Source organism: Rhinolophus hipposideros (genome assembly GCF_964194185.1).
Source record: "Rhinolophus hipposideros genome assembly, chromosome: 25".
Classification (NCBI taxonomy): Eukaryota; Metazoa; Chordata; class Mammalia; order Chiroptera; family Rhinolophidae; genus Rhinolophus; species Rhinolophus hipposideros.
The window spans coordinates 23,076,204-23,103,707 of NC_138071.1; the positions used below are offsets into that span (position 1 = coordinate 23,076,204).

Genomic DNA, 27,504 nt, shown 5'->3' on the forward strand with positions numbered 1-27,504 from the left:
AAGAAGGAATGGCAGGATGGCCTCGCGGGAGGGGGGGACACGAAGTCTCGGAGCCGTGAAGAAAGTACTGGACAAGTAGGAGGACAGGAAGGACCCATTTTCGGGACAGGAAAGCTTTTTGGAGGTGTGATGTTCGGGAATGACAGCAGCGTCCATCTGAGTTGGATTGTGTGGCCCTGCCATCCCCGCCCTTGAGTAAGGGTATCAAGTTCAGTTTCACTGCTCAGTTCCCTTCCCCTCTGCTCACCTCTGCCAGGGATTCTCTTCTAAAATTATCTCCTCCCTGAGCTGGGGGCTGCCCTCCCCCGGCCTGTTTCCTCTGATGGGGAAAAAATGAACTGGGATGTCAGAACGAAGGGGGAAGGTGTCGAATCTGAGGAGGAAGCCACCGATAGTTACAGCTGAGCAGGCCCTGCACTTGGGAGCTCGTCCAGCCTCCCCACGCCCCACAAGGCCTTCACTTTCCCACTTTACAGGAGAGGAAAAGGAGGCTCAGAGACTTCAATTGTACAAAAAAGGAAGAAATGTAGCTGTGAGGGCATGGACTTAGATTCCAGTAGATTTTGAATGTTAGCCTTTTAAGATACTGGAGACCTTGGCTAAGGTACCTAACCTCATGGAACCTCGATCTCCCTTATCTGAAATGAGGAAAATTGTACCTTAAAAGGTAGAGGATTCAATGTGATTGGTGCCTGGTAAATTACATGCTGTTAACGCATTAACTCTCAGAATGCGTTTCGGTCTCATAACACGAGATAGCATTCCTTCAGTGCCAACTGTGGGGCAAATATTATGGTAACTTTTGCATGCATTCTTTCATCTCCATAATCCTCTAATTTACTGCCTTTCTGAGGAAACTGAGGCCAGGGTGTGAATCAATCTGTCACCTTGAGTGCGTCCTTAACTAACAATAGTGCTTCTGTGACTTTCCCTAGCATGAGATTTTTCTCTTCACTTTTGGGGGCTATAGATTTTTCCCACTGAGCCGAGAGAATAAACCTGAGACCAAAGACTTTATTATTCCATCTTAGCAGAGAATAGGGGCAAATTGCATGGTGCTTGAAAAACCAGAAGGGGGAGAGAAAGATCTGTCCAGTGCTATCAGGAAAGCCTCATATGCGGGGGCGTGGGGAAAGGACCAAGGATTTTTAATGGATCTGGCAGGTAAGATCCAATAGGGAGTAGAGGAGAAATGACTACAACTATAAAGAGAAAGTGCAGAGGAAGTTACAGTTGCCTAAGTGAAATTTCAGAAAGAAGGTGGTCATGGGTTCCATGCTTGGCTGGAAGTACAGAGAAAGTAATGACTGGAAACTCCCTTACAGAGAGTAGAACAGTGTATTGTCTAGGGGAAGCCAGACTTGAAGAAGTGGGAGTCTGCAAACAAAGGTGTAACCCTGGGAGAAGATTTGTGCTTACAGAAATGTGGGGGTGCCACAGAGCTGCCTTGTTCACAGCCACCTACACCCCAATACACATTTTGCTCTGCATGTGTGTCGTATATGGTCACTTTTGACAACCAACCTGCAAAGAGCAATTCATAAGCCTATCAGTTTTAATCTTTGGTATCATGGACCTCAAGAAAATGTATTGAAAACCTGAGAAGAATACATCTTACACAGTCTGCATATCTTAGAATACATGCATGCTTGTGAATTTGTTTCTACATTGAGGAGCTTTTCACAGAACTCCCCAGAAATCCATCTTTGGCCTTCCAAATAAGAACCTAAGCACTGTACCCGCAAGGAGGGGGGCATAGTTGACATTTTATTTTCTTCTCTTACAGGATGGTAACCTATGAGATTTTAACTATTTCTAATCTCAAACTCAAGATAATTCCTCTCAAATCGTTGCCCTAGCAGCTGTAGTTACCCTTGACCCTCCTAATTCCAGAATCTGGTTGTTAGAATTTCAGCTGGTGCCTCCGCTTGGCTTGGTCAAGTGTGAGGGCTTTCCCAGCCCCACTGATCTCAGCCTTCAAATCTTGGAATTGATCACCAGGACCTGACTTTCTCAGGAATAGTGAGAAAATGGTAATTGCCTTAGATATTTGTTCCTTGGGATTATCAAGCCCCTACAGAAACTAGCTACCTTCAAGAAACCCATACTCCACAAACAGTTGAAAACCTTTCCTGTTTCTGAAACAAGCCACCCCCAAAAAACTATATATATATAAATCCACTTTGGCACTGTTTTCTTTATTAAGACAGTATTTTCATCTCACACCAACCCCTGAGATCTCTTATTTTCTGCCTGAAGAGAAGGCGGATATCACCTTTAGTCCCTCAAATTGGCACACGGTTATCTGGTGGGTGATTTGGCGGCCTTTGGGCTTGTAGGATTTATGTTAGAAAAGGTGCTTCCAATGGTATCCATCATCCCACCTGCTTTGGACAGTTCCATGTAGGCAAGATCGAAATTTAACTGGGCGACGACGGCAACTGGACCTGGAGCTGAGCTGCGCCCTCCACAACTAAGACTGAAAGGACAGCAATTTGACTTGGAAAAAAGTCCTGGAAGTACACACTGTTCCCCAGTAAAGTCCTGTTCCCCTTCCCCAGTAAAATCTTTATTAAAAAAATAAAAGGAAGGTAGTAAAAAAAAAATTTTTTTTTAACTGTTTGGTGTCCCTACCCTTTTGTCCCTGACCTGGGACAGACCCTGCTTGGTGATGGATCCTTGATGACACATTGGCTCATGTAGGTAACTTTGCTTCTATAGTGAGGCGTTCACAGGGGGAGGAATGTCCTAGGGAAATTGGTAAAAGAAAAAAGAAAATGTAATGCCAGATCGTTTGTCCTTGGACACAAGTTATTGACCTGACAAGGGAAGAATAGCACAGTCCTTCCCCATCTTTCAGGTTTGTCGGCTCGTCGTGCGACATACTCTCTTCCCCCGTTATTTAATGTGCGCCAATAGGCCTAGGCAGGTGTTCCCCAGCTCCCCGGCTACTGGTGGGGCTGGCACCTATCAGTCTGGGAAGTGGGAGGAATGCCAGAACTCAAGGCTATCAGCCTGCTTCCCACAGCACCCCACACCGTGGGTGACAAGGGTGGGGTCAGGGAGATGGCACCAAAGTATTATGAGCCGCAGGCAGACAGAAAAGGCAGAGCTGGTCTGACAGAGGAGGACTAACCATTGGGAAGATACCGAGCTGGGCACAACTCAACAGGGAAAGATGGCAGAGAGGCACAGGTTACTCTCCCGGGTGAGTGACTGCAGTGTTCCCAGACCTTAGAATCACGCCATCCAGCACCAAGCCTTACCTTTCCATCCTGGACAGAAGAGGTGGGACACAGAGGGTGCCGAGTTTGTGCACTCTGCCAGCGCAGAGGTTTGCAAGCATGCTAAGCAGTTTTCCATCCTGGTCTGGGCGATATTTATAGAGGGACCAGTGACTTGGGGCTGGCCTCCTAGTGACTAAGGAGGGGACAGTGCTGCTGGCCCTGCCGAGGGAATACCCTGTGGGGCTGTCCCTCAGGTTCTTATCCCAACCCCTCCCCCTCACGGCTCTCACACCTGCTTCGACCCCAAGCAGATCAGATGTGGCAGTGGGGGGGGGGGGTCATGTGATGGAGAGATGGCTATAAATAGCTGGGGGTGGGCATGCTGCCCCAGACGCCTTGGGGACAGGCAAGAGGACAGGCTTAAGGAGTTGTACTGGGGGGCGGACGAGGCCAAGCAGGCCACGGCCTGGCCTGGGAAGGGAGCATGAAGCCATCGGAGTCCCTGAGGCGTGGGGGCGAACAAAGCTGGTGGGGCAGCGCCCCCCAGTACCAGTACATGGCCTTCGAACACTGCACCAGCTACGGACTGCCTTCGGAGAATGGGGGCCTCCAGCACAGGCTCCGGAGGGATGCAGGCCCCCATCCCAACACCCACCAGACACAGGTAAAGTCCCCATGGGGGGCGAGGGTTTCAACGAGACAGTGGTGTGATGCATTGGGGGAAATCAGGAAATAGGTGAAAAGAGGGAGCAATGTTCTTTTTCACTTAAAAAAGTACATGGCAATGTGTTCAAAAGGCGACAGTCCTTTGAAGGGCTGAGCCGAGCTCCCTGTGCACTGCCAGATACACACGTCCTTTTACATAACCTCTCCCAACAGAACACCCGAATCCAATGGGGGACAGCAAAGCCACACATGCGTGCCGAGCTCGTGCTTACATAAGCTACACAAGTGATTGGCCAAGTAGCCCACGCCTGTGCGTGTGTGAGCTCCTGCACCCACACGCAGCAGCACCCCAAGCCCCCACTGGGCATCCCTTCAGGCCGGACTCCTCCCTCCTTCCCCAGCCCTGCTCTGCTGTGGTCCTTAGCCCTGAACCAGACAGCACAGATTCATTCGGCTCCTCTAGCGTTTCCAGGCCAGGGTTCGTAGGGAGCACCCTTATTCTTCAACTCCTTCAGCCTGGGTCCCAAGGGATGGAGACAGCCTGTGGAAGGGCGTGCACTGAGTGCCACTGCTGGTGTCTTGTCTCTGGGTCCCACGTGGGGCGTGGAGGGAAACACTGCCTTCTTCAGCCACTACTAACCCCATCCCAGAAGACGAAACAGACACAAGCAGGGCAATTGGCGTGTGCCTGTCCACTCCCCAGGCTTCAGATCTGTGCTTATATTGCGAAATCAGATCTGTTGTACCCAGGTTGTCTCAGAACCAGCAACGCGGCCTGGCATGACCCTGGCCCCAGAGCACAGTTAGTGCAGTGGGGGGTGGGGCAGGCTGAAAGGAGTTAGAGCCCTTGCTTCCTAACACCGAACTCACCTGCTCTACCTGGGGATGAGAGCAGAGGGCGACCACATACCAGGGGCACTGCTCCGCTCTCCACATTTGGGGGAACATCGATTTATCTATCCTGTTTGGGGAAGAAGTGGATTGACTTCCCTTCTCGGGACTGGTTCCTGTTCGTGCAGACAAGTCCAGGGAGTGAGGGATGGGCTTTCTCTCAGCTTGCCCAAGCATCTGAGAGGCCTCCAGTGAGACTAGACGCACCGAGTCTCAGTGCAACCAAGAATCACATGCCGGTCTTTCCTCACCCTGGTCCTGTCAGCATTCCTAGGAGGGAGGCAGTGCAGGCGGTCTGGGGATATTAGCGAGAGGGGCTGAGATACAGTAAGCAGAGTGACAGAAAATGCCTGACACAGATACCCAGCCTTAGCACAGTTCTATCCCTGCTACAGAGCAGAAATTGGCCTCCTTGATGAAGGCTGTCATCGACCAAGATGAGGACGGATAGAGAGGGAGTGAGGATGGACCGACCCGGGGAAAGAGTGGGAAATGAGCAGATGGCGAGTGGGGAGTTCAGGGCAGGGCCCCTACCTGAGGCCCTCAACACCCAGGATTCTATAAAGCAGTTCGTTTTTTCCCGTGGGTCTATGCGCTTCCCTCTGTCTAGTCCTTTTAATTCTTTTAAAAGGAAGACATTTCCCACTCTCCCTCTGTCCAGATATATGGCCATCACAAAGAGCAATTCTCAGACAAGGAGCAGGACATGGGGAGACTTAAGAAGACGGGCTCCAGTGCCACTATGGACAGCAAGGATGAGGACCAGTATTCCAAGTGTCAAGGTGATGTGACTGAGCCGTAAAGGAATGTGGGCTAGAAGGAGGTACAGGCTTGGGAGTCCAGCTGGATGCCCCACTGCATGCATTCCGCCCTCCCCCTTCCCCACGTGCACCCCAGCATTCAGGAGCGGCATCTCTCCCCATCTCTTTCTCACTTGCCTTGTCCCCCACTCTCCCTCCCACCAGCCCCAAGAAATGAGCTTTACAAAGGCATTCAAGGATCCAGTGGGGCACCGGAGTTGGGTGCCTTTGGAAAGGGCAGGTGCTGCCACACCTGGCAGAGAGGTGAAGAGAAACTCGGTGAACGAGACGTATCGACAAGACCCTAAGTGAATGAGATGTCTGAACAAGACCTCCGTCACGTACCTGAGCAGTGAGGGGTTACCACTCTTCTTTACCCCTTTCTCTTCCTAGATTGTATCTGCCGCCTGGGACGCGTGGTAAGAAGAAAATTAGGGGAAGACTGGATCTTCCTGGTGCTTCTGGGACTTCTCATGGCTCTGGTTAGCTGGAGCATGGATTATGTCAGTGCCAAAACCCTTCAGGGTAGGTTTCACCCGGCCCGGCCCCTCAGCCTTTCCCCATACTGAGGCTGTGCCTAGAGCTTCTGCTTAGGATAAGCTGGGTATGTTTTGGGAGGGGGACATTGCACAGAGGAGATCAGGTGGGACTCTGGCCACCTGACCCACATCCATCTCTCCTGCCCCTCCACCTGCTACCAGCCAAGCTGCGGGCGCCCCTCTAGTACGGTGACCTACTCACCCCAGTTTTCCCAGGACTCTCCCGCTCTGAGTCCTGAACGTCCTGGGTCCCAGGACCCTCTCAGTTCCAGGCAAACCGGGGTGGTTGGTCACCTGGGTGACCTCTAACATGACCAGTCCCAGAGTCCAGTGTGGTTTGCAGCACTGCCAGGGTCTCCACCCCTATGAGTGGTTGGAACGTGAACGGGTCAGTGTATCTCCGGCAAGTCAGGTTCCCCACGCACGTGTCAAATGAGAATAGCACGAAACGTGCGAGGTCAAACGGGATAGCCCCGCGCGTGCATGTTCTTTGCACACTGTCCTGTGTGGCGGCGTGGCGCTGGCAGCAACGTTCCATCCCCCCGGCCTGAGCCCGGGCGCGTGTCTCTGCAGCCTACAAGTGGACCTACTACCGGGTGCAGCCCAACCTGCCTCTGCAGTACCTCGTCTGGGTCGCCTTCCCACTTACTCTCATCCTCTTCAGCGCCTTCTTCTGCCAACTCATCTCTCCCCAGGCCGTTGGTGAGAACTTGCTTCCACGCACGTGGTCAGCATAATCCCATTGTCCTGTTGACCCTTCCACCCCACCCCTCCCTGGCCCAACCCTACTGACAGCTCATGCACCTGCTTTGCCATTGTTCTCCCACCACAGCCCTCTCCCTGCCCCCATCCCCATGTGCCCTGCCAGGATGCTCACCTCCCTTTTAGCCTCCAGTTGGAACCTGCACATGATCGTTGTGTAACCCTTTCAGGCTCTGGGATCCCTGAAATGAAGACGATACTCCGTGGGGTTATCCTGAAGGAGTATCTCACCCTCAAGGCCTTCTTCGCCAAGGTTGTGGCCCTGACTGCTGGGCTGGGCAGTGGTATCCCTGTGGGGAAGGAGGTAGGTGGGCAGTCACCGAGGTGGGAGCTGGGCGCCCCGCAGGCAGAGAGTGACTCTGGGAACAGACGTGGACATGGGCATGGGGATGAGGGCCAGGGCCAAGAGGGATCAGGGAGGGGAAATACGTGGGAGGCCCCAGTCCTGAGGCAGAATAACAGTCATCAGAGCTGGGAGGGCTTTAGCGCAGAGACTCCCAGCGTGGACCTGGGTGTTTGGTCCTGAGGGGCTATCCTGTGCACTGTAGGACATTCAGCATGATCCTGGCGCTACCCACTCGATGCCAGTAGCACCCCTAGTTGTGACAACCAGAATGTCTCCAGACACTGCCAAACGTTTGCTGGGGGGAGGGGGACAAAATGTGCCCCAGTTGAAGACCACTGCGTTAGAAACACTCCAGACATATGCCCTTGTTTTAATATCCGAAACTGAGACCTGGAAAGAGGCTGTGCTTTCTTCAAGGTTATACTCACGTGCATGCTTGTCCTGCAGCAGCCAGTATCCACACAGCAGCCAGAGTCACCTTTTCAAAACGGAATCAGTAATGTCTGACCTCCGCTCAAGAACTCCCAATGGCTTTCCATCCTTAAAATAAAGTCTAAACTTCTCACTGGGGCCTCGGAGGCCTGTGGTGACCTGGCTCCTCTCTGACCCCCTTCTGTCCTCCCAGGCTGCCCCTTGTTTAGTGCGTTTGAGTGACAATGCCTTTTCCCTGTCCTTCAACCACACAAGCGTGCCCCCTCTTGGGGCTTCTGCACGTGCTCTGCCTGGGACATCCTTCCTCCTGACCCCCGCGTGGCTAATGCCCTTGTTTCAGTCAGGCCCTACTCAGTTGTCATCTTCTTCTGAGCACCTTCTCCAGACACCCCTCATCCCACCCTCTTCTGTCCTGTTTCTCTCTGGCCCCTTGCCCTCCCACCATTTCTTCCTAGCCTTTAGAATTTTCTGAAACGATAACATGCTGGTGTACTACCTCCCTTCCTCTCTGGGATGAAGCTCTGTGAGGGCAGAACTTCTGTCTTCCTTCTCTGTTCCCAGTACCTCGTACAGTGCCCGCGACAATAAATGTTAGCCCGTGGGATGCCACGAAGGCCCCCTGTGGACCCCTGCCCCTGACCTCTTGCCCTCCGCTCTCCCAGGGCCCTTTTGTCCACATTGCCAGCATCTGTGCTGCTGTGCTCAGCAAGTTTATGTCTGTGTTCAGTGGGGTCTATGAGGTAAGGTTGAGAAAGTAAAATGGAGGGCAGGGGCTGCCTTTGCTCCGGGCTGGCTGTGATGCTGAAATGGGGCATGGCGCTCATCCATGCTCCCCGGTGTTCCACACACACCCCACCACCTATGCTCACCACCTGACACCTCTGTTTAGCTTGCATCTGTCCAGTAACGCCCCCTCCTTGCTCTGTACCCCTGCCTCAGGGCTGCACACGGCCCGCTCCTCTGCTAATCTGCCAGTCCACATGCCCCCCAGTATCAGTTCCCCCCACAATTGCCTCCCATGCTGCCCCTTTGTCGTTCCTGGCCCCCCACCTTGTCTCTCTACGATTGCCCCCTGCGCAGCCCTCTGCCCTCGTCCTGCGTGCTTCTCTGTTGCAGACCGTGCCTGAGCAGCTTGACCTCGTGGTGTCAGCCTGTGCGGTGGGCGTGGGATGCTGCTTTGCAGCCCCTGTCCGAGGCAAGTCCCACTTCCTCCCCCTCCCAGTTGCCTGAGCACGACTTGGAAGTAGGGTCTGGGTGGTTGCCACAAGCTTTGGGGTGGAGGAGGGTGCTCGCTGAGGGACTGGTGGGTGGGCAATCAGGGAGTGACCCTGGATCCCAGCTCCTGGACTCCAGGCACCCACACTTTTCTACCACAGGGCCTTGTGTTCTTTTGAGGCTGGTAACTATTTCATGCAGTCTTTACTAGCAGCACTATTTGTCTGAAGTCCTTTCCTGTCTCTTGCAATTGACAGGCGTCTCCCTGACTGTCCCCACCTCCAGCCCTGCTCTGGTGATCATTGATGGATTGGCTTAGCTGCCCACCATATATTTGCCTAACTTTTATTTTCTTTTCTATGTTTGGCCTTGCGCTGTGAGGTCACTTCCTGTTTGCCAAACTCACTGAGTTTCTCTTGGCCTGGGAATTGCAGGGGCGATGGGACCACTGAGATTCCCTGTGACTTAAGCCCCTCCTTCTGCCTTCTCCCCACCCTTGCTTGTTCTCCTTTCCTTTCTCCCCCGCCTCTTTCCCCACCCCGCCCACCTGTCTCCTGGTCTCTCTCCCCTAGTAGCAGCCATACTATTATACGGACATGCTGACGGTGGGTTGTGCGGTTGGAGTCGGCTGTTGCTTCGGGACACCACTTGGGGGTGAGTGATTTGTGTACTCTTACAACAGTCCATTTGCGTGTTCTTGCTCCCAAAACAGTTGTCAGCACCCCCAAGTGTAGGAATTACCAGTTAAAACAAGGGTATCACAAGAATAGCCAACTTGTAGTGAGCATTTCCTGTGTGCAGACAACATTTAAGCATTTGACATTTACTCCTGCCAAAAGCTGTATGAGACCGAGATTATACAAGAGAGAACTGATTACAGAGAAAGTAAGTGACTTGAGCAAGGTTAGTAAGTGGTAGAGCCAGGAATTCAAACCGGGAGTCAGGCTCCCGGTTCCCCTACATGCATTAAAACCTTTTATTGTATTGTTGGCTATTTTTGCCCTCCACTTTTCACATCTTCTCACAGGAGTCTGTGTACTTTCTTCTCCAACGGAAATCTTACATTTTGTTATGTGTTTTTAGGTCACGAGTTTAGGTGGAGCTTATTTAGATGAATGGTCAGCTCTACAGGAGAACTCCTGGTGGGAGTTAAAGGATCGTTGTTCCTCGATTGCAATTTAACGTTGGGTTTAGCTCTTTCTACACGTATGAGACAAAGGGCAACCTTACAGATTACTTTCCTTGTCCTGGACATCTGACAAGTGGGCGTGGTCAAAGAAAGCGGTTGTATGTGGTTATTTGCTCATCAATATCCATTGTAGCCAGATTAACTGAACAGAGATTATATGGACCAGTCCTTGGATTCACTGGTGACAAAAGGGACACCAAGCTGACAATTGGAGAAATCAATTTCAGGAAAGGCATATGCTTCTTAAAAGCACCAGCTGTTAGAGGTATCTTTTCAATTATGAAAAGGTGGTTGGTCCTTGTGTAGAGGAGTCTTCAAGTAGCTATAATGGCTTGGCTCAGGAATGACGCATGGATAAGCATTTAGAGTTAATGAAAATGGATCACGTTTACTCATCCTCACACTGCGCCAGTGCACACCGTAAGGAGATGAGCTCAGCAAACGCGTCAGCTGGCACCCTGTGTACACTTCCCTTCTCAGCTCTTTTCTTTGGAATCATTGGTCCCCATCTGTGAAGGGTAGTGTGTTTGAATTACTACACACATTGTTTCGCATTTCCGTTTATACCCACTTTCACCTTTATTTACTCTTCACCTTACACATCCAGAAGAGCTAAAAAGGCAGGTAGAATTTTTTTTGGCTTTGGTTTATAGCCAGATTCTTTTAAAGCGAAGAGGATCTGGATTTTCTGCATACGACGTGGCTCTTGAAACAGAAAATGTTAAGCATTGAAAAGTTAAGGTGCCGTATTCAGAATGTTTGTATGAAGTGGCAAGTATTAAACGTACTTGCCAATCACATAACTTGACTGGTTTTATTTCATACACATAAACGAATTCTGAAAGAAGAAATTAGTATTAAGATCATTTGTTCACTATGTAGTCAACAAATTACCTAAATGACCAGCATCTTCTCGCATCCATTATGTGCTTTCTGTGCCGTGTCTTCTCCGGGTTCGGCTGGATCCTGGACTCACCTCGAGAGGGTAGCAGGCAGACAAGCACAGGTATCTCCATGGCAGCCTGGCCAAGTGCAGTGGAACCCTCCTGCTAAGCTGCCTGGGTGGGGGTGAGAGCGGCAGCGGAGCTTTACAAAAGAGACAGTGTTTGATCTGAGACTTAAGTAATAAGTAGGAACTTCCAAGGAAGACAGTGAGGGGAGAGTATTCTGGACAGAAGAAGCAGTATTGCAGAATCAAAATCTGGGAGCTATAACTAAAGTCGAGTCGATGAGGATGGAGGGGGAGGAATGACAGGAAACGAGTCTGGACAGGTAAATGGGGGCTAAATCATGAAGGTCTCATAGACCATGCACAAGGGTGTAGATTTTCTGGCTACAATTTGCCCCCAGTATCTTTTTACAGAAGACAGATCTTCATGGTGTTAACAGATGAAACATGTAAAAAGGGTTCCGAGGTCAAATAAGTTGAAAAACGATGGCGTTAAACAGAGAGGTTTTTAAACTGGGAAGTTATCAGAACGTTTGCTATGCTGACATGCATTGTGAGTCTCCACACTGTGGCTCAGAGTCAGCATTTCCCACAGAATCCCTTTTGCAAGGATTTTCTTGTGGGATTAGAGCATCTCACAGACCTGACTTTGGGAAATGCTGTCATGGGTGAAGGGGAGCCATGGAAGAATTGTGAGCAAGGAAGAGACATGGCCTGCTTCACATGGTCACCCAATCCCTTCGACATATGTGGGCAGCATAGAACTGGCCTGTGGATGAACAGGACGCATCCAAGATTAACACAAAGGCCATCATCATAGGCCTGATGCTGGATGATGAGAACCTTTACTGGGCAGAGGCAGAGAGATAGAGAAGGGGATGAAATATACGGGCGAGAGAAAGTAAAATTGGGGCAACCTGGTGGTTGATTTTATGTGAGGTTATGAAGGGTAAGAGAGAAATAGGCACCTAGGCTAACTCCCAAATTTATAAGAAGGAAATGGTAGATAGTGGTGCTGGAACCAAGAGATGGAATATAGGAAATGAAACAGGCCTGGGGAGTTGGTAATTTTCACTTTGAATGTGTGGCATTTGAAGTTCTGGGTCATATCCAAATGATATCTGGCTTGGCAAGTCTGAAGTTCAGGAATGGGGCTGAAAAACATACTTTTATTAACCAGTAGCCTAGACGGGGTAGTTGAATCCACGGGCATAAATGAACTTGAGAGAGAAAGTGTATCTCAGAATAGCAAGAACAGAAGACCAAGGACAAGGTGCTGGGTTTGGGCAGAGGCAACGGGGGAAGAGGAGAACAGGGAACATCCAGAGTGGGAGAAGAGAGCAAAATTCCTGAACCTAAGAGATCAGAGAGTTTCCAAAAGCTGTTTGGGTTTTTAATGCCGTGTTTCCTTTCAGCAGCACATTTTCTGTTTGGCTCAGGCTAATATTAAAACTAGTTCTCATTCCTGCGTATACAGTGACAGACTGTTAGGGGAAGTGTCCCAGAACCACATCGTGGGAGAGAAAAATCTAGCCTAGGATTTCAAAAAATGGTTGTAATATAGTCCTCCGTTGGTTGGTTTACACCCAGACACATCAGAGCCGACTTTGGTGCTGTTTCTGGTAAAGAAAAGCAGAGAGACTTTCTCTACCTGATTCGCTACTGTGTCAAATCTTCCTTTTAGGGCAAAGAGGCAGCTGCCTTTCCTGATGAGATTCGAGGAGCAGGGGCAGAAGGGTGGTTGGCAAGGCTCTGTCTGTCCCAGATTCCCCATTCCCTTACTCTGTTTTCTGAAATTCCACCCATCCTATTCTCTTCTGTTCTCATTCTTCCTTCTCCTCCGTGACCTCACCTCCCCTCTTTTCTCCCCTCCTCACCTCTCCTCACCTCCCCTCCCCTCCCCTCCCCTGTCCTCTCCTTGTCTGTTCATCCATTGAGCCCTGATTATGTACCAGGCACTGTATTAGGTGTTGGGGTCCAAGAGACGTTCAGTCCTGGGGGAACTCAGAGATGCAAACAAATAATTACATCAGAAAGTGGGAAGTGCTCTGATGGTTCAAAACTGAGAGAACAAGGTGAGGGAGGGGCTGTGTCTACCTGAGGAGGGGATTGGGGATGGCTTCCTAGAGAAGCTGACATTTAAGCTGATCTCTAGGAGTCCTCTGCCAAAAGGCTGCAGCTATTCCATGAGGGAGTAACCTCCCCTATGACTGTTGATTGTCACGTATGGAAGAGAGAGGCTGAAGTCCTGAGAAGTTTAAGAGATGTGGCTTTGGATGGGGAACAGGGAGAAGGAACTGGCTAGGACATGAGACACCACCTGAAGAGGGAACCAGGATTGGGAGGGTGGTCCTTATGGGCCAGAAACCACTTACCATGGAGCGGAAGGAAGAGACCAGCCTTACCTATTTCATGAGCTTTCTTGGGGCCAGGTGTCTTCTCCATTCACCTAATTACATGCTGCCTTTCCCTAGTTTTTTGATAAAGATGCTGCTTGGCTAGGTTTTAGGTAATTTTGTCGTCAATCTTTACTTTGCATCTAATCAAAGTCCACTCCCTTACTTTTAATATGTTTGAAGATTATTTTCTTTGCCCCTCTTGAATCTTGCCCCCTATGTCCTCACTAGTGTTCTGAACTGTGTCCCTGTCAACCCTTGCTATTTTCCTATATATCTGCCTCCTCGTTTTCTGCTCCTGTGTCTGCTCTCAGAAACAGTGCTGCTTAGGACATTGGTGTTCCTTCTGCCTCACTCACCCTTCTTCAGGATAATTATTTTTAACTTCTTCTAGCCTCTTGGTTTTTCCCCTTGCTTTGGTCCTTTGAAGTCAAGTTTTTAATATTAATTTTTTAAAAATCTGGATGAATCCTCTACTTTCTGTTCTTGGACTGTTGAGCACTGTCAAGCCTTGTGAAGCCCTTTCCTATTCATTTTTCTTAGTTCTTCCTTACAAAATTGCCCTAGAATACGTGGTACATGGGAGGAGGGAGGAAAGATTGGAAGGGATGTTAAGGAGAGTCCCCATAAATCTAGAGCTCAGCTCGGCCACTCTGGTACGCACCTGCTCTGAACGATTTCTTTCTCACAAGGTCCCTGCAGAAAATTTTCAGTGACCCTTAAATTCCTGTGCATATCTGACAATTGTGACTCCCACCCAACTCTCCTTTCTAAGGGACAGAGAGGGCATGACCACCTGATCCTCATGTGTCATGGGTTGAGGGTCCCTCATGTCCCAATCTCTCTGGATCTTGTTGAGCCACATCTCTGGCCTGCAAAGAGCTGCTCCCACGAGCAGGTAGATGGTTTACAGCATGGACTCTAAGAGATCTTTCCTTCCCACTACTGCTTCCCCTCGTGAGTCAAGTGTCAGGGAACGTTCCTCAGGGTGGGAGCATGGGAGCGAGCGTTTCAGGCTTGCTGCCCCTGACCGACTTCCACGCCCTACAGGAGTGCTCTTCAGCATCGAGGTCACCTCTACCTACTTTGCAGTGCACAACTACTGGCGAGGGTTCTTTGCGGCCACCTTCAGTGCCTTTGTTTTCCGCGTGCTAGCTGTGTGGAACAAGGATGCTGGTAACGGAAGGCCCGGGCTGCAGGGTTGTGAAAGAGGGAGGCTTGCAGAGGGGTGTGGAAGGAAACTCTGGGGAGCAGTGCGGAAAAGGAATGGGTGGCTTTACGTGGGACGTGGGACCGAGACCCAAGGATATCGGACAAGGAGATAAGTCCGATATGAAGTAGGGGAGTATTGGTTGTTCACAGAAAAATGAAATTAAATAGAAGAGGAGCCACTGGGCTTGGAGGGAGAAAGGAGTTGATCCTTAAAAGCTAATGACCTCTGGTTCTCTCTTGGTGGGTTTCTGTGATGCTCCCACCATGATCTTTGGCCTTTCCATTCTATAGACACCATCACTGCTCTCTTCAGAACCAGTTTCCGAATGGATTTCCCCTTTGACCTGAAGGAACTCCCAGCCTTTGCCATCATCGGGTCAGTGGGGTCACCTGCTCTGGGAGTGGTGAGCTGGGAGTGGGTGTGGCTTTGGATTGGAAGGGACCCAAGTTGGGAAGAAGGTGGGGTGGCTTGGATGAACTGTAAATTGTTAGTGGGAGGTTGGTAGAATGGAAAGGCAGATGCCTGGTATTTGTGTCCCCCGTGGCTAGGTCTGAGGGTTTGATTTCTGTGTAACTTACACCCTCAGGATTTGCTGTGGGTTCCTGGGAGCTGTATTTGTGTATCTGCATCGCCAAGTCATGCTCGGCGTCCGAAAAAACAAGGCCCTCAGCCAGTTTCTTGCTAAGCAGTGAGTCACTGCCCTTCCTTTACCCTCCCCACTTTTATGGTTTCTCCAAGAGTTCCTCTTTTTTAATCTTGTGGAAGGCATTAGATGTCTTTCAGTGACTTATGATAAAATACAGAAGCCCTGATACCCTGTGTAGAGAGCCAGTGCTGTGATTTCCCCTTTCAAGATGGCGTTTTGGAGAGAATGCACAGTGTTTAAAGAACTGAGACTACATTGGACTGCAGAAAACTTCAGCTTGCCAGGGTTCGGTAAATGGGCTAAATTCGGGGGATGATTCATTCTGTTCCTTTTCCAGCCGCCTGCTGTATCCTGGAATTGTCACCTTTGTCATCGCCTCGTTTACCTTTCCACCAGGAATGGGTCAATTCATGGCTGGAGAGGTCAGCTCCAAGGGGGGGTCTGAGGGTGAGGGTCAGGTCCCTGAGCGCATGACAGGGACGAAGCCAGGACTGGGCCACATGCAAAGGAGGAAAGCGCACAGATGCTCCTCAGGCTTCTGAGCATATGTACTTGTGCCCAAGGGTAGACTATGTCCCTGAGAAAAGAGCAGAGGGGACTCTTGAAAAATGAGAACGGGGGTCAGTTCCGTACAAAGAGGAAGGACAGAGCATCCCTGGAGAACTGCCCCCTGTTGCTTCCTCCTCTCACAGTTGATGCCTCGGGAAGCCATCAGCACCCTCTTTGACAACAATACGTGGGTAAAACACATAGGTGACCCCGAAAGCCTGGGCCGCTCAGCTGTGTGGATCCACCCACAGGTCAACGTTGTCATCATCATCTTCCTCTTCTTTGTCATGAAGGTACCGCTCCCAACATTCCTGGTCCCCTCCGCTTCTGTTTTCAACCCAGGGTTTGCATAGGGTAGGAAAGGGTAAGTCTTCATCCGGTCTTCATCCAACCTAAAATGAAATAGTTTGGAAACCATACCATAAGTAAGTGGCTCTTGTATATAAGTGAACCGACATCTAGGTTAACCGTTCCACTGATGTCAGTTTAGTGATGTTGCCATAATTATTTAACCCTTAAAGGTTCCACTTGCTAAATTATTAAGACATCACGGCAGCCAAGTCAAAAAGGACAAGATGTAGTTTAGCAATACAGATAACTGTAAAAACCTCAGCGAAACTAGCCAGGACCCCCCACATATTATATAATTAGGAACTTCATTCTCCGTGTATCAGGTAATCCATTTTTAGATACTTGGCATATCCCCTTTTTCCCCCCAGTCTAGTGGGTAATCTCTTTTCTAGAATTGCAAATGAGATAAAATATTTAATTTTATTAGTGACTATAAATAATTTTTATAAATGTTGTTATTCTCTATTTAGGTAGTGAGGCTGTGAGGGTTTTGCCATTCTCAGACCACTTTCTTCTCACTCCAATTAGGAAACAAAAGCTGATCTCTTTTTACATTAGTTCTTTTTCATGTCTGCCCGTCAAGGATCATGTATTTATAGACTTCTCAATTACTGCCTTATGCAAAGATGCTTTTATTTCCCTGGTTTATTTCCCTGGTTGTGCTGTGTCTATTACAATTGCTGATTGCATTTTTTTTCTTTTTTGATGAATTGCCTTATTACTAATAGTATGTCTTGCCTAAATAAGCCAACATTTTTCTCTGTATATTAGGGCTCTCATTTAAAAGTCTGTCCACACTGAACTTTCATGCTTTTGAATACCTTGCTATTACCTTATTTTTTTTTTTAAATTTATTTTATTTTGCTATTACCTTATTCATGATACTTTTTATGAATCTATATTTCCCTAGGACATGAGTCACTAAGTGATATTTATACTGTAATAACTGTAGTGGGTTCGTTTATTCATTTATTCAATAAATGTTATTTTACACCTTCCAGGTGCCAAATGTGTAATACTTAATCATTGATATCTGGCAAATCTGATGCTTATGATTGAAAAAAAAAAGGTTTTAATTTCCTGTTTTGTTTATCGATGCTCATTTAATGTACTTGTCAGTGATTTTATGAGAGATGCCAGGTGCTTGATGCCCCAGGTTCCAACACTGTAATTTACATTCTCAGGATTTGCTGTGGGTTTTTAGAAGCTGAATTTGTGTATGTTTTTCCCAGTTTCACTCCGGGGGGATAATTGGGTCTGTAGCTTCCACATTTTGCACACCCACTTTATCAATTATACCTTTTTAATTTCTGTCTTCAACACATTTGATCTTTTTATCATCTATAAGTTCTCAATATCTTGTTAGGGACTTTTTTGGGCTTTCTTTATAGAGTTCATCTTCTCTAATTTATCAATCCCAACTTCCTATCATTGGTTGTTGAGTATACAAACCCACCTACAGTAGCCAATTCCAAGTGTTGATGGCATCTCAGAATTTCATTGTTCAATAATAATAATAATTGTGTTTTTCTGATACTCCTCAAGACTGAACTGTATGGTAACTTTGAAATCATCCATACTTTTAAAGCGTCGAGCTTTTGAACATTTTTTGAGCAACACAATACATTTTTCAACATTTTACCCACACCTCCCCTCCCCTCCCAGGATTCCCAAGTATATATCTGGATTCCACTTCACGGATTAAAGTTTACTCTGAGAAACCTCCTGGATTATATAGAAAAATTCAACTGTATTTATTTGTATTTGTCACTATTATTAATTTCTCACTGAATTATATCCCTGATAACGTTTACATCATAAGTGTATCAGGAAAAGGAATTAACACACTTCCTGGGCTGTATTTCAAGTCCAACAGTTTGTAGCAGGCCTCTAAATGGTCTATAATACTTATAAACATAAAACCATTCGTGGCTCCCAATCCATGATATTCCTCAGTCATCACCGCTTCCAGCATTTCTCGCTGTCTTATCATTGGACACATACACATACCCTTATTTTTTCCAGAGTGTGGGCAATAGAGTACACAGCCATAATAAAATATAAAAGTGACTAGAACTATTTTTCCATAGTCTGACTTAAAATTTATATGGTAACTACACTCACAGTCTCAGGGCATGCAGATAAGGGTCTCAGTTCAGACCTTTTATAATATTGGCAAAAGGCACTTTCACCTTCCTCAATCTTAAGACATGGAAAGTATCATGATGTAAGTCAGGAGCGTTTACAATGAGTGTGACTATGATTGCAACTTCTCAGTTTCCCTTTCAGTTCATCTAACATGATTGCCTCGTATCATGGAGCACAGCGGAGGCTCTGTCGAATTCCTTTGGCCTGATCTTCATATCTATCACTCCTTCTTGGGAAAGGTCTAAAGAAGTGGAATCTATAATCATGGGTCTCGAGTCTCCCCGTTCGCTAGGATTGGGTGTTTAAAACCTTGGGAGTTATTTGTGTTCCACACCCCTTACACTGAGTCTGGATCTTTCCTTGCAAGAGCTAATAGCTCAAAAGCCAGCTAATCTCGTGTCACTCTTGGTGCCATAGGAGTTGCGCCTCCGTTGTCCTCTGGATCCTGATACTGGTCTTACATATATCTCGGAAGCTAATCTAAAGTTCATCCTCTGAAATCAGAACTATCGGCCACCTATTATCTGTATTACTGGAGTTTTCAGATTGACCTGAGCCTGGAAAATCCCTGATGGCTTTTCAGAATCCCTTATGTATTCCAAAGAGATGGTACAGAATAGTTCAAGGGGGTCTCAAACTGTCAGAGCTCAGAATCACTTTAGAAGCTTAAACTACAAGTGCCTAGAACTGTCTCCAGACAGTCTGATGTGGTGGCTTCCAATAGTGTCAGTCATTTGCAGCTTAAATAAGTTCCCTGTGAGCATTACTGTTGGGTGTTGCAGCAGATATTAGATCTGAGAAGACTTTTCTGCTTTGCATCAATACTGTTTGACCAAGCTCTCTTCTTTTTTCCTTCTCTCCTACCAACCTACCTACCTACCTACCTACCTACATCCTACCTGTGCCAGTGCAAAGACAAGGCAGAGATAACAAGATACACTCATGCTATATACACTGAAGGATTTCTCAGTCTACAGTCTCTTCATTTGTACATTTCACTTTTCAGTTCTCAACTGTTTCAAACAGTGATATTCTAACATGAAGAATATCTTTGCCTCATCTCAGAGTTTCTGGGATAAAACGTCCGAGTCCTTGTCACTGCCTCTTGAGGTCAGCCCTGGCTCCAGGGAATACTTTCTAAGGTTCAGGAAATGAAGAAATTTATTTCTCGTTAGTTTACAATACAATTGGTTTTTAAATTGTAAATACTTTGATCCTGGCAATTTGTTTTGAACTTTAGCTTCTACCATCTTTCACCAAATTAGTTTGAGATCCTTTTCCAAGATTGGCTTATTTATTCTCGAAGTGATATATAAATCTATTGCTTCATTTACATATTATGTCTCGTATTTTTATTTCCTTTTTAGATGTTTCAAAAGTTCAACCACTACTCCTTTTCCCACTCTATTTCTCAGTTCATTTGTGTCCTTTGCCACAAAAAGCACACATTGCTTTTTTTTTAAAATTATCCCAGTTTCTGTTGGAATACTACCTGACAAAGTTGGCCTTGGACGCCTTTTCTGTTACGTTAGCTGAGTCACCTGGCTTTCTCAATGTGCCTTTCCAGTATGGCCAGGCCAGATCTGATTTTTGGATACTTGGTTTAAAGGGACTTGTTGTCACAGGGAATGGCTCAGGCAGGACACTCTCCACTGCAGCTTCCGCTGTGAGGTTTATCATATAAATGGCTTGTAAATGACCGTCTCAAAGTTCAATTAGTCACACAGTAAGTCACTAAGACTTTAAGGTGTGTCTGCCACTTAGCACGGGGGATCTTTTTCAGAAACATAATCTGACCAGGAAAAAGATATTTTTCAGCTACAAGAGTTTCAGGCTGCTCTGCTGAGGTGAGCTTTTCAAGCCCAGAGGGTACAGAGGGCCAAGGCCCTTTTTGTGGGCAGTGACAGAGGAGAACTCTGGGGCTCCAGTCCTTGTTCTAGATTGCCTAGGGGCAAATATAGTCACTCCAAGTAGCAGGATTTAGGGTAACCATCTGGAGGAAGTTTCACATTGTGTTGTCTTTGGTGATCTCTTAGCCTGAGAGCTCCATGGTTTTTTGGTTCTGAAGGAAGGGGGACAGACAAGGTGGCTTCCAGAAGGATGAGCCATCCCAGGATTTCTGTGACTCTTGAAGCAAGAAGGAAGATAGTGGGAAGAGGGTTGAGTGTGCATCTGTGTGTTGGGCAGAGTTGAGAAGGTGTCCTGACGCCTCTTTTTACCCCAGTTCTGGATGTCCATCGTGGCCACTACTATGCCCATACCCTGTGGAGGCTTCATGCCTGTGTTTGTGCTAGGTAAGTTCTGATGGGGAGCCTGGGAGCCTACTAATAGCTGCCTTCTAGGGTACTGGGAAAATAAAGAAAGGCCTGGAAAGCTGGAGGCTTGTATTTGGTCTTAGCACCCAAGACGGGATTGGCTCTGAAAATACAGAGGCCGAGGAACATGAATCTCGAACACCTTCCTTCCTGTTGTCTTTCCTCCAGGAGCTGCATTTGGAAGGCTGGTGGGAGAGATCATGGCCATGATATTTCCTGATGGCATCTTATTTGATGACATCATCTACAAGATTCTACCTGGGGGCTATGCGGTCATTGGTGAGACACACCCCACCCTCCCATAACCAAACATTGAGTCCTTCAAATGCCCACACTCAAACTCTCCCATGACATCTTCATTCCATGCCACACAGTATGGTTTTAATTTAATGCTATTTCATTCAACTTCTATTCACATAATCAACCCTTAGTTCTGACTGTCATTAACATTTATTGAACATCTACGAGACTTCGTTTCTTCAAGGAGAAAAGGGATTATGGGGATTAAGTGAAATAATAGGGCTGAAAGCACCTATGATTGTGTCTCAGTGTTTGGTAAGGTTTGTTTTCCTTTTTCTCCTCAAAGAATCATGGAAACAACAATGCAGGTGACTGGCTCGGCTACTTTCACCTTGCAGATGTGTTAATATGGACGAGACTTAAGAGCACATGACTAAGAGCTAAGAAACATGGGCTCTGGACCCATCCCTGCCACTTGTCACCTGGATGACCATGGACAAGTTATCTGCTTTTCGGAGCCTTAGTTTCTTTATTGTAAAGTGACTTCTGAGGTAGCTTACAGCCTTAATATTCTGAGAATCTATGATTTCCTTTTCATCTAATTCATTATCCCATCCAACCAAAAACCGTCTAACACAGTGACCAATGTAATCCCCGGAATTCTTCTTCTTCTCTCTTCCCTCCTCTCTTCACCAAAATCCCATAACATCTAAGGCTGTGTCTCCTCTAGACAGAGGAGTTCTAACCAGCTTTATTGCTCATATGATGCTCTTACTCTCCCACAAATTGTTGGCTCAAAACCTGCGTTCCAATGTAGACTGTCACAACTGGGTTTTAAAATACTCAGCTAAGAATGATCCAAACTTAAAGAAGTTGTGGTACATATACACAATGGAATACTATTCGGCGTTAAGGAAAGATGATATAGGAGCATTTGTGACAACATGGATGGATCTCGAGAGAATAATGCTAAGTGAAATAAGTCAGACAGAAAAAGCAGAGAACCCTATGATTTCACTGATATGTGGTATATAAACCAAAAAGAACAAGACAAACAAATGAGAAACAAAAACTCATAGACACAGACAATAATTTAGTGGTTACCAGAGGGTAAGGGGGTGGGGGGTGGGTGATGAGGGTAAAGGGGATCAAATATATGGTGATGGAAGGAGAACTGACTCTGGGTGGTGAACACGCAATGGGATTTATAGACGATGTAATACAGAATTGTACACCTGAAATCTATGTAAATTTACTAACAATTGTCACCCCAATAAAATTAATTAAAAAAAAAAAAGTTAAAAAAAAAAAAAAAGAATGATCCAAACTTTCAAAAACAAGGAATAGATAGGACATCACTACCTCCGTTTTATAAATGAAAATTTGGGCACACACCAAGATTTTGTAGCTTGTCAAAGGTCATAGAATGAAATCAAAAGGACGGTTTCCTGACAGTTCAGCATTCTAGCCCCTCCTCTTTGACAAGTGGTTATCTCAGGAGTAGTGGCCCTGACGAGGTCATGTCTCCCTACTCTGTGTCACTCCCATCACACCCCCAGGCACCCTCCCTGCCAAGAATGGCAGCTCTAATGCACCAGTACCTTCCTGTGTCTCGTTCCAGGAGCAGCAGCACTGACTGGCGCCGTGTCCCACACAGTCTCCACAGCTGTGATTTGCTTCGAATTAACGGGTCAGATCGCTCACATCCTGCCCATGATGGTGGCTGTTATCTTGGCCAACATGGTGGCTCAGAGCCTGCAGCCCTCCCTCTATGACAGTATCATCCAGGTCAAGAAGCTACCCTACTTGCCTGACCTTGGTTGGAACCAGCTCAGGTCAGGGGCACCAGCTGGAATTAGTTCAGCTTTGAGGGGGTGGAGGTGGGAGATTGTAAGGTTGAGATTGAGGCTAGGGTCAGTGTTTGGAAGCACCGCTTTTTACTGATTTTTATATTCCCACGTACTTACTAAATATTGTGAGTGATCCAATGCCTGGCCAACCTCATGGGAGGTGTGGAAGGGACAGCAAAGGGACAGCATATGGTGGGGCTAACCCCGCCCCATGCTTTCTCTCTCCATAGCAAATTTACAATCTTTGTCGAAGACATCATGGTCCGGGATGTGAAGTTTGTTTCAGCGTCCTGCACGTATGGGGAATTGCAAACCCTGCTCCAGACAACCACACTCAAGACTTTACCACTGGTTGATTCAAAAGGTCAGTGGGAAGAAAGGTAGGCCACTCCTGAGCTAGTGACCTGAACTTAGGTCCCATTGAAGTGGAGGGGGCCCTGTGGTGTGGGCGCGTCTTTAGGGGCCACCCAGTCTGCTACAGGACGCCCAGCCTGTGCTCCAGGAAGGGAAAATACAGCCATCACGCAGGCACAAGACGGAAGTTAAAACCCGACTAACGAAATACAGTCAGTTCTCATTATTCGTTATGGTTATGTTCTATAAAGTCGCCATGAACACTGCACTGGGGCTATGACACTGAACCATGGCTCCTAGAGGACATACAGGTTGTTCAACCCTCATCCAGGATGTGTGCGTGGGGTGACTCAGATATCTTGCTGCTCTGCGCATGTCTGTGAATGAGGGCGGGAGCTCCACGGGTATTGATTTGGGTTACAAATACGACTGTAGCCAGTAGGCAAATTAGCAAATAGGGAATCCCCAAATAATGAGGGTCAATTGGAAGTCTTACAGCCCCTTCTGTGGTTTTCTTTGCTACTTAGATAAATGATAGCTGTTCTTTAATACCCCACTTGAGGGGCAGATGAAGCTTCCACGTGAAGGAGTGGACAATTTTAGTAAGCAGTGGTTTCACAAGTCACTTCCTCCACCATCCTTCCTGCCCACCGCTGGCACTTCATCCTGCTCTGTATTATTTCTTACTGTGGTTTATAGATCTCTATCTGATCTCCCTCACTGGAGTGGGTATTCCTGGAGACTAGAACTTCTGTCTCCCTCAGACCGCCTCTTCATAGGTATTTACTAGATATTAAATAGCTACTTGCCTAATGTTTGAGTTCATGTGATAGCGAAGAATTATGGAGGGCCATTTGGAGCCATTAAAATGGCTAGTTCTGATTTCAGATAATCAGAGTGCCCAAATTGCCCAAGTTAGGTTAGTTTTAATATTTCCCCAAATCCCAGATACCTGCTAAGTGACCTCTAAAACAGTGGCTCTTCATTGGACAGGGGTACAGCCAGTGAGGTTCAGGATTTTCATAATAATGACTAAAACTTAAAGGTAAGACTTGTCTCAATAGCACTGCCACAATTTTATGGCCCTAAAACTTAATGAAAATGTTCATAAATGTAGCAGAATGTTGATAAACATATAAAAGATCTTCCCAGGAAAAGTAGGCATTCTGTTTATACCGTGTTTCCCTGAACGTGAGACCTAGCTGGACCATCAGCTCTAATGCATCTTTTGGAGTAAAAATTAATATAAGACTCGGTCTTATTTTACTATAATATAAGACTGGGTCTTATATAAGACCAGGTAATATACTATAACATAATGCCAGACCTTATATTAATTTTTGCTCCAAAAGACGCATTAGAGCTGATGGTCTGGCTAGGTCTTATTTTCGGGGAAACACGATATCCTAGGAGGTCAGAGTCTTTAAGTGATTAAACATCTGATATCTCTGTAGATTTCCTTCAAAGTATACTATTATCTCCACCTACATGGATGGCTTTTAATGTTTCTTTTTTGGGAGATGAGGTTGATTAGCCTACTTTAATCCCAAGTTCACCTATTTGCAAACAGGCTATAACAAAATAAGTACAAATTAGCACCAGTTAGTATATGATTAATTGGGTTTCTAAGTGCTACATGGGTGAACTAAAAGGGAATGAGTGAGGTCAATCCTGGCAGATTTTTAAAACGAGTTTTTGGGAAGAAGCAAGGGGCCGCTTGTTTTCTGTCCCTGTCCCATCCTGCTGAGTGGGGCGGAGTTGGGGGCTGGTAATGAGCAGGTCCTCAGGCCGAGCTTGGATGGCCCCCAGATTCAATGATCCTGCTGGGCTCCGTGGAGCGGTCCGAGCTGCAGGCCCTCCTGCAGCGCCATCTGTGTCCTGAGCGGAGGTTGCGGGAAGCCCAGGACCTGGCTAGGAAGCTGTCTGAGCTGCCTTACGACGGGAAGACGCGGCAGGCTGGGGAGGGGTGCCGCGGCTTCTCCGGGGGCCGACCAGAGTCCTTCGCCTTTGTGGATGAGGATGAAGAGGAGGACCTCTCTGGGAAGCCCGAGGTGACCGAGCTGGGAAGGGCCGGGGGAGCAGGAGAGATCAGTGCAAAGGGAAATAGGAAGAAGGGGTGGAGATGCTGGTCACTGAGAAAGTCGGCCGAGACCAGTGCCCCTGAGCCCAAAGGACTAGATTAGATTGCAGATGATGGTACCAAGAAGACTTCAAAGGGATAGAAGAACTCTGAACTGGGGAGGAAGAATAGAATTCGTTTTCCCAGGGCACCGTCTGGTAAAGGCAGGAAAGCACCAGGCAGCCTCTTCTCAGGGACTGAGAATTGTTCCTGTTCTTTACAGATGCCTCCTCTCCCTCCTCCTCACCCCCTTCCTACTGTTCCACTGCACCCCGAAGAGCCCAATGGGCCCCTGCCCAGCCACAAACAGCAGCCAGAAGCCCCAGAGCCTGCAGGTGAAGATTCTCCCATCCTGCACCTTCACTCAGCCTAAGGGCTGCTAGTAGGAGGAGGGGAGAGGCCAGGGTGGTGTGGGGGCATTCCTATTCATTGTGTCTCCATATTACTGCCCCAAGGTGTGGGGCTAGGGCTGATTTAGGAGAGTAGGAGAGAGGGTGTCTGTGGTGGTAAACCATATGGGAAGGACAGACCTTTTGTGGCAAAGGGTCGGGGGACCACTCGGGAGCCCCTGGCCATTTCCTCCCAGTATGAGTATTATTTTGTTTCCATTTCCATCCACTCCCCACTAGTCTCAGGTCAAAGACGCTCCATCTTTCGGTCTCTGCTACGCTGCTTGCTGGGCAAAACTCGCCCCACAAAGAAGAAAACGAGTCAGGTGAGAGATGTGTTGTGGAGGGAACAGGGGGAAAGGAGCTCGTCTTTGAGGAGTGAGAAAGCCATGGTCCTTAGATCAGGAGGGAAGGGGTCCCACCAAAGAGAAGTTTGATTACATGGAAGGGATGAGGAGTTGGAAAGCAGGCATCTGTGGCCCTGGTCGGGGAGATGTGGCTATGGTTCCATTGGGAAAGAATTTGGACCTTTGTCTTTCTTCTCTAGGATTCAACGGATTTAGTGGATAACATGTCACCTGAAGAGGTAAGTAAGCAAAACAGCAAGCTGGGGTGGATGGTTCTGTCAAATGAAGATATTGCTCTTCTTTTTCTACCTTGTTCATTGTGTTGTCGTAAGACTAAGATGTGAGTCTAGGGGGCAAAGCATTTTCAGAGATTGGAAAGGAGGTGTGCTTAGGGGGAGAGTGATGGACACACTGTTCAGAGATGAGGGAGACCTGGTGGTGTTCTCAGATAGTTTGTCATCATTTCAGAAGAGGTAAGTTTTGAGTCTGCATGCGTAGATGGGACCATGGTGCTAAGACGAGCCTCAGATCCTTTAGACATTGGAGATGTTCTGGACCAGGCAGAGGCTATGCGGGAAGGCTGAGCTTTACCTGAAGTAAAATGGCACCAGCCCTTACATGTACCACTGCGAAAGAACAGCATGGAAACTACAAGGGGCAGATCAGGGCTTGGTGAAGGTTACTCTGCTGAGGGATCCGGGCCCTGAGACAGTGGACAACTGGAAGATGCCAGGAAGCAACATTGGGAAGAACCACAAACTGAGGAGAAATATTGACAGTGCTGCCTCCTTGGGACTCATGCCCATTTCCCAAAAGAGTTATCAAGCCCATGAGAGAGAAAGTTGAGCACACCGAATGAATGGGCTTGGCTGTGAGAAGTGAAAGAAGGTGGAGCGGTGACCGGGAATACTACTGCTGGGATACCCTGGCGGGTGTGTGGAGACAACAAAATCCATTAGCAGCCATTCCATTTAGTAAAGGAGAATGCAGACTCGCTGTGAGGGCTGAAAAGTAGAGCTTTGTAGCTGACAGAACCACAATGGATATTATTTCACAGTGAACATCTTATTGGACGTCCAGAATAAATGTGTTGAAAAGTGAAAGTACTCCGGGGTTAGAGGAGGGTTTGGGGAGTGACAAGAGAGAAAGGAAACCTCCCCATCCTCTCCATGTCACCCTTCAAAACACATACACTTCTGATAAATGACGTATGGAAAAGTCAAATCAATGACCACAGAAGAAAAAGAAAAACCATTACATCTGCCCACAAGCAGGCATCAGATGGGTCATAACTGCAATTAAGAAGTACATTGCTAAGGTGCTAAAACCAATAACAATACCATTATTATTATTATTATTATTATTATTATTATTGTTGTTGTTATTATTATTCCAAAGAGAGGAAGCCAGCTCGTTGATCAGCAAGTCTATTTATAATTGCTAGAAATTAAAAGTTTAGCCAGAGATAAAAAGAAGATAGGTTGGGCCGGCCCGGTGGCTCAGGCTGTTGGAGCTCCATGCTCCTAACTCCGAAGGCTGCCGGTTCGATTCCCACATGGGCCAGCGGGCTC

At 47.5% G+C, this 27,504-nt stretch overlaps 1 protein-coding gene across 1 annotated transcript in view; it reads left to right on the forward strand.

The window, feature by feature from the left end:
- Positions 1-3,580: 3,580 nt before the first annotated feature.
- The window catches only part of CLCN1 (chloride voltage-gated channel 1), a gene marked incomplete at both ends in the record, with an annotated part of 27,000 nt that continues 3,076 nt past the window's right edge, over positions 3,581-27,504 (forward strand). The window contains 21 exon segments of the mRNA XM_081038256.1: positions 3,581-3,701; positions 3,704-3,891; positions 5,446-5,566; positions 5,978-6,109; positions 6,697-6,825; positions 7,056-7,189; positions 8,326-8,403; positions 9,454-9,532; positions 14,463-14,588; positions 14,916-15,000; positions 15,212-15,313; positions 15,609-15,693; positions 15,964-16,113; positions 20,544-20,613; positions 20,803-20,913; positions 22,496-22,709; positions 22,955-23,088; positions 24,888-25,129; positions 25,421-25,532; positions 25,833-25,912; positions 26,134-26,172. Of these exon segments, the coding sequence (XP_080894382.1) occupies positions 3,581-3,701; positions 3,704-3,891; positions 5,446-5,566; positions 5,978-6,109; positions 6,697-6,825; positions 7,056-7,189; positions 8,326-8,403; positions 9,454-9,532; positions 14,463-14,588; positions 14,916-15,000; positions 15,212-15,313; positions 15,609-15,693; positions 15,964-16,113; positions 20,544-20,613; positions 20,803-20,913; positions 22,496-22,709; positions 22,955-23,088; positions 24,888-25,129; positions 25,421-25,532; positions 25,833-25,912; positions 26,134-26,172 (2,532 nt within the window).